Source organism: Mixophyes fleayi, chromosome 11, assembly GCF_038048845.1.
Source record: "Mixophyes fleayi isolate aMixFle1 chromosome 11, aMixFle1.hap1, whole genome shotgun sequence".
Classification (NCBI taxonomy): Eukaryota; Metazoa; Chordata; class Amphibia; order Anura; family Limnodynastidae; genus Mixophyes; species Mixophyes fleayi.
This window is the reverse complement of record NC_134412.1, coordinates 89,702,980-89,709,966: the sequence shown is the minus strand read 5'-3', so window position 1 is coordinate 89,709,966 and position 6,987 is coordinate 89,702,980. Positions and strand designations below refer to the sequence as shown.

The 6,987-nt window shown below is 36.9% G+C and overlaps 1 protein-coding gene across 1 annotated transcript; it reads left to right on the top strand.

The window, feature by feature from the left end:
- Nucleotides 1–3,000: 3,000 nt before the first annotated feature.
- Nucleotides 3,001–6,622, top strand: LOC142107800 (nicotinamide N-methyltransferase-like). The gene is made up of 3 exons (XM_075191419.1): nt 3,001–3,151; nt 4,685–4,892; nt 6,102–6,622. Exons 1-3 carry the CDS (start codon nt 3,001–3,003, stop codon nt 6,523–6,525), a joined length of 783 nt encoding a protein of 260 aa, XP_075047520.1. The 3' UTR covers nt 6,526–6,622.
- The last annotated feature ends 365 nt before the right edge of the window (nt 6,623–6,987 follow it).

Below are 6,987 nucleotides of genomic sequence, written 5' to 3'. Positions count from 1 at the left end.
CTGGAATCTGGGGGACTTGTCGATGCAGAGTTCTAGGGAGTATAAGGAGTGGAGATTCTCAGTTTTGGGCTACATTGGTGGGCTTGCTTCCAGGTCTTGGCCAAGAGCCATTTATTTTGATGACATATTAATATGCGGAGCTGTTTCTGATATTGTTGTTTTTCTGAAGGTTGCCAAGAGGTTTCAGCTCTCTGCTTTTAAGCAAAGTAGTGCAGATAATGTCCTTTAAGATCTGCAGGTTTGCATGTTCCAAACGGAGGGCTGGTTGTTTACGAACCTCACAAGAGATAACTTATTTCACAGATGTAATTTCTAGGCTAAGAGGGTTCTGTGAGCCCTATCAAGAAGAAGTTGTTCAATGGGAGAACAGTATTTTCAAATATTCATGTAGAGAGGAAATCTCAATCTTCTGAGTGATCCCTTTAATATGCAAATATTAATGTTTAGCGCGGTTCTCCTGATCTTCTTGCTGCTTGATGAAATTTTGTTTTAGCTGTTGAAGCTTTTCCTCCATCTACTGTTCGTGATTAATCACTTCATCCATATTTTTCTCAAGCTGATCGGTTACGTAACCTATTTCTGTTTTCTCATATTGGAGGGATCTGAGCACCTTTTGAACCTCACTGTGAACTGGCCTCTGCTTTGTTTAACTACCTTAAGCAAAGCATGCGAGTCAGAAGAGAAGGGTCTTTATTTTCAAACTCTGAGTCCTCTTTAGAGCGAGGAACGTTGGCCTTATCCATTCTGCAGTCAGTCTGGGTAGGTATTGATAAGTAATGGGTCATTCCAATGGCTTTTACGTTCCCACCCCTTGAGCATGGTTCCTATATGAGAATCTTTGTTTCTTGTAAATTAACAGAGAAGTACTACATTTGTAGACAGTCTTTCAAATAGGATTGTTAAACAAAGCTTAGGTCCAAGGATGGAGCACATAATAACTTAAGTCACATCATAGCTGATAATAATATTGAGGTAGTTAAACCTTAGTTACAGCAAATTTTGCTGTTCTATAAGAATTTACTGAGCTGACAGCAAGTGTGGAGAATGGAGTATCCTGTCAGTGTTTGGGAGGTGAGAGGCAGCCCAAGCCTGATGAAGCAGCTGGAAAATGCTGATTAGTTAAACTGATCAAAAGTAAATTAGGTAGAATAGAAATATTATCTGATAATATTGCCCAGTGAGCAAGTAATTTGTAATACAGACTTCCACAGGTTTAAACAAGATATTAAATATATTATTCTTTAAATAAGAAAAATTGCCCCAATCACAGTTAAGAAATGTGAGAAGTGTACATTTATGAGTCCTGGTGCCCAAGGACAGGTCTGAGTGTGGTTGTATACATTGCAGCAGGGCTGGGGGACACAACAGTGATAGGGGGGTACACCAGGTCCCCCCAACCCTGTTATACACTCAGTGTAGCCGGGATGGCGGGTACCGGGTATATTGTCTGGTGAATGAAGTATGCTTGCTGGGTGCTACTGCAGAGTCTGCATTGCACCGACTGTTGCCTGGCTGGGGAGAGGAGGTGTGGGTAATACAAGCACCTGGGCAGATGACCCTGTGATCCAGTTCCCGGTTAAGGTAGGATAGGTGTGGCAGATGGAATGCGGCCCCCAGTTTTCGATGGCTTGCCTGTGTGAGCACCATTATCTATCTATTCTTGAAATGATTTCATCATATATACACTTCACCACCCGGAATTACAACACCTGCACTCAGCTAAGACACCCCTTCTCTCTGCATATTCCAAATTTCAGCTTGAGGCTAAGGAACGCGTCAAAGAGCCAAGAACTGGAACTCATAGGGGCTCCACTGAATTCCCCCATCTGGTGCTCACTATGTCCATCAGTCTTAGCCTCTTACCCATGAGGACACTTTACAAAATGAAGCAGAATAGCATATGTGGATATGTTTGTTTCTATATGGTATTGTAATCACAGAGAAGATTATTGTAAGCCACATAAACTCATTAGAACTACAATATTCATAAGAGCTACAAAATGCCATTGTTCAGGATTACTAGATCACGATGGTTCAACAATAAACTGGAGGTAAAGATTGGAATATGCTGACAGTAAAAGCTGATACAGTTAACAGAGACTGCTTGTGGACTACAAGTAATGGTTTCCATACACTGAAGTACAAGAGCAAAAGTTGTCCATCAAGTGCACATACAGAGTAATTACATAGATATTGAAATCACCATCAGTCATATAATATCAGTATCGCAGCATCATTGAGACACCGTTATATGTAACGCTTAGTAATTGTGACTTATTTTTTTAACCATTAGAGGTTGGATACCATTTTAATATTACTGCTCCCGACCACAGGATTGACAATATCTGTGAATCAAAGTGAATGATACTGCAAATTAAAATGTAGAATACTAAAACTTTCAAGGAGAAACTTTTTAATTAAGTCCAAAATGATGAATGCAAATGTAAACATATAGTTAATTAACTATTTCACTTACTATCCCATTGCTATTAGCTACTCATGCTAGTCATTCATATCTGATCATGTTGGATACATGACTCTCTGAATGGGGGGTGGGGGGGAGGCATATACAGAGGGGTGCATACCCTTGCCCACTGGAGAGAATAACTCTTCACAAAGAGCTGCATATTTAACCCAAATATAAACATCCACCAAGGTGAACATATACTTTATGTTTACATTAATGACAATATTATTTATTATATATTTGTTCACTAGTTATCTCATAATGATTTCTGATTAAGTGTTTATATTCTCATGAAATATAAAAAAGAAAAGTGAATACTATGGTAATTTATTCTGCATGAGTAGCTTATGATACCATCACCTGTATTCCCATGACCAACTCATATGAATGATAAATCATCATGTCATAACACGGATATTCCTGCTGCTGAGGGACTTAAATAGCTGGTAAATATGAACATAACTGCTTGACAAGTTGAGTATAGCACAGAGAAAGACGTGAGAGTCAGCCCGTCTATATTACAATATTACAAGATGGATTGTAGCTCCCATAAGCTTTATCATGTACATGACTTTGATTCAAGAGCTAATCTGGATACATATTTTTCTGATAAACCAGAAATGGTCTTTGGAGAGGAAACAGTAAAATTTCCCATGGAGAAATTTCATTATATTTTCAATGCAGGTATGTATTCTATATCTTATCTTGCTACATAGATTAAATTATCTATTGAATGGGCAATTCATGATAGATAGATAGATAGATAATGAAAGCAGACAGGTAGAGCCTCAGTAGGTTAGATATGTATCTTCAGTAAAGGTAACCTTATTATGTAGTCTTCCCCAGGAGGGGGGGTTGTTAAATATTTGCCTGGTCTTACACTAATCCAGACATGTCTAGGAAATACTTCTCCAGAAATGCATGGATGTGATTTAGTGAGATTTGGCACCCAGCTGCATCAGATTGTTTACATCAACTCCACCTCCCCCCCCCCACACACACACACACACACACCCTCACAGAGATTAATACCCCTAGGTATTTGTTGTTGAACTATATTATTCCAGTTAATATGGCATTGTGTTGGCAGACTCATTGATGTGTACTTTGTATAGCTATTATGTATATCATAGATACCATTGTGATCATTGCAATGGTATTTAATATAATACAGTTTTTGATTGTTTAAGTTGTGGCACATTGCTTTAGAAGAAGTATTTGACATGAAACCAGAACTCTCTTAGATGATCCTTATAAATTATTGTGAACCTGGCTTATATTTCAACACAGTCAAACTTTATTTACACTGGAGGGTGTTAGTAAATCTGTAAGAAAATTTAAACCTCTGCCCTTACCTGAGGCACTGACCACATCTGGCACCACAATTCCTACTTTGGATTGTTGACTAAATATCCCTTATGTGTTCTATTATTTGACATTTGCACATCACCAATATCATCATCATCAACATTTATTTATATAGCGCCAGAAGATTCCATAGCACTTTACAATTGGGAACAGACAGTAAAAAAATAATACTGGGTAATACCTACATACAGAGAGGTAAGAGGGCCCTGCTCTAGAGCTTACAATCTATGGGACAATGGTTTGATACACAAGGGTAAGTGCTACACCATATTGAATATTTGTCCAGCTAGAATGCAAAGTTTACAAAGTATTTAGTGGGCTGTATGATCAGTCACACAGCAATGTTGGTCAGAGGGTTGATTTCTTGTGTTAGTAGTGTAGAGAGTGGTAATAGGCTAACCTACGGATATTTAGAGGGTGGTAGAGGAATATTATAAGCTTGTCTGAAGACATATAAAATTAAAAGAAGTTTGTAATTTGGTACAACACTATTATAGTTCTTACTTGTGTTATCTTATTTGTTACTCCAATAAAGAGATAAAAAAAGACATTTGATATGAACTTTCTATTGTTTTAGCTTTAGATTTATTAGATCACTAAAAGTGTTCTATATAACACCAATTCAAATTGATTATATGTTTTCGATTTTCATTTCTTTCTGATAACCCAGCTTTTAACAATAAATGTATATTTTCTGTCCCAATTTCAAGATCATTGAAGCACTGAAGGAGATTACATGGGATGGGTTTTAGACCCGAATAAGAGATTACATGCAGTTACAGAATGATGTCTAAGACAGATGTTACATAATTTATTGCACTTTCTGATCACTGGACTCTTTCCCTGCAGGTCGTATTAAGGGAAAAGTTTTGTTTGACATCAGTTCTGGTTCCATCATTCACCATCTCTATTCAGCCAGTGAATTTTTCAAAGAGATCAGTGTGCTGAGGTTCAATGAAAAATGCATAATGGAACTGAACAAATGGCTGCACATGCGTACAGGAGCGTTTGTTTGGGATCACGCATCAACATATATTAAAGAGATGAAAGAAAAGAGGTACAGGTCTCTATCTAAGGGTAAACCCCCTGTCAGTTCACACTGAACCTTTTTTAGGTACTTAAAAATAGAGCAATGAGTACTCGTGGTATACAGTGGTATGTCATACCCCCACTTCTTATACTGCCTTCATTATAAAACTATTACATTCCATTCACTTATATTCTCATTACATTTTTGATAACTCCACTTCTAAATGTCCATTTCAAACACTGTTTACAAATATATTATAAATCTTCTGTCCCAGTTCACAGTTATTCAGCTAATGGATTGTTGTAACCCTAAATAGTTAGAGAACTCATACTTTGTTATATATTTCTGTGTTTTTAAATTGAGCTAACGTACAAGCACTCCCTATAGGCTCCTAATCCCATCCAGGCTTTACAAACAATTATACACAAAATAAAAGTATCTGAAAGATTTTACAAGTAATACCAGGTACTGGAAAGCGAGGGATATCTAGGAAAGAAACATCCCAATTTTCTCAGCACAATTCTGTGAGCCAGTAAAAAGCACTAAATAAAACAGTCTCTTATTTATAAATAAAATGCATAAATCTTAGTTACACACATTTGCAAATACATAATAAGCCATCTGCCTCTTCACAGGTCGTCTGCTAATTGTATGGTCCTAACCCTAAGCAATGGAAGTACCCATATTGGGTAATATATTTTTATAGTAGCTAACATTTATTAAATATTGTATGAGTTTTTAAAGTTGTCGGGTGTTTTTTCCATATTTTTAAAGGTAGACAATTTTGGAAACTAGTGCAAAGGAAAGGGTGTTATAAATTGACAATATCTACAGTGTGATTGGTGTCATGCACAATGTTGCCAATCACAATACTGACATTAGAAGACCGATGCTGGTGGGCCCAGGGTATAGCCGGTGGACCTGCCGGCATTATGGAAGCATAATGGAAGTGTCAGAATTCTGCCTGCTGACATTTTCATGTCACCAGGTTAAGTGCCAACATTTCCATTGTCGCAATTATGTACCCTACCCATGCACTTAGCGAGTAACATCCCAAACCACTCAATTTCTATCATGAGATGTAAAATATTTCACTTGCAGACAAAGTGCCATTTTCATGAGTATACGTTAATGCACAGTCCTCAAAGTCTGGAGCACTTGAGCAAAAACCAGGTGCAAACAACATTGGCACTTTCCACTTTCACAAGTGATTCTTATTGTGTTTGTATTTTTCAGTGACCAATGTCAGGACAAAGAAATAATGCTGAAGATGGCAATAAAATATATTGTGAAATGTGACATTGAGAAGGAAAATCTCACAGACTCGGTGGTTCTACCACAGGCGGACTGTGTAATAAGTGCATGGCTCCTGGAAGTCCTCAGTAAAGACCAAGATGATTACCTTATAAATTTTAAAAAATTCACAAGGTTACTGAAACCCAAAGGATACCTGATAATACTCGGAATTTTAAATGCAACTTATTTCACGGGTGGGCAGGACAGGTTCCACATTTTCAAATATGATGAGAACTATTTAAGAAAAGTTCTCACCGGAGAAGGGTTTATTATTGATCACTGTGATGTTCTCAAAAGAAAGGCAGTGAGTGATCTTACTGATTATGAGGCCATGGTATTTATCTCAGCTTACAAAGAGAAGTAGGTCTGGGAAAAAAATAAAACATAATTATCAAAATATTAATTTACTAAGAGTAAACCTTAAAAAATTATTTCATTATATCACTGTAAATTTGTACTGAAAACATCCAACCAAATAATAAAGTATTTAGTAAATTTTTTGCAGATGTTTGGAGATGAATTTGCAAACTTACCACTTCAGCGCTCACTGGAGAAGTGTTTAGTATTGATCACTGTGATGTTCTCAGAAGAAAGACAGTGAGTGATCTTAGTGACTGTGAGGCAGCTATGTTCATCACAGCTCACAGAGAGAAATAGGCCTGGAAAGATAATCAAACTGTGTAATACAACAGATATATCAATTTGCAGATGTTACACCTTAATAAAATAATCTCAGAATGTAAACTTGTATTGAACTGTCCTTATTTGATATTGGTTAATTAATTATAATATTCTTACATTAATTTGCATTCTGTGAGGTGGGTTC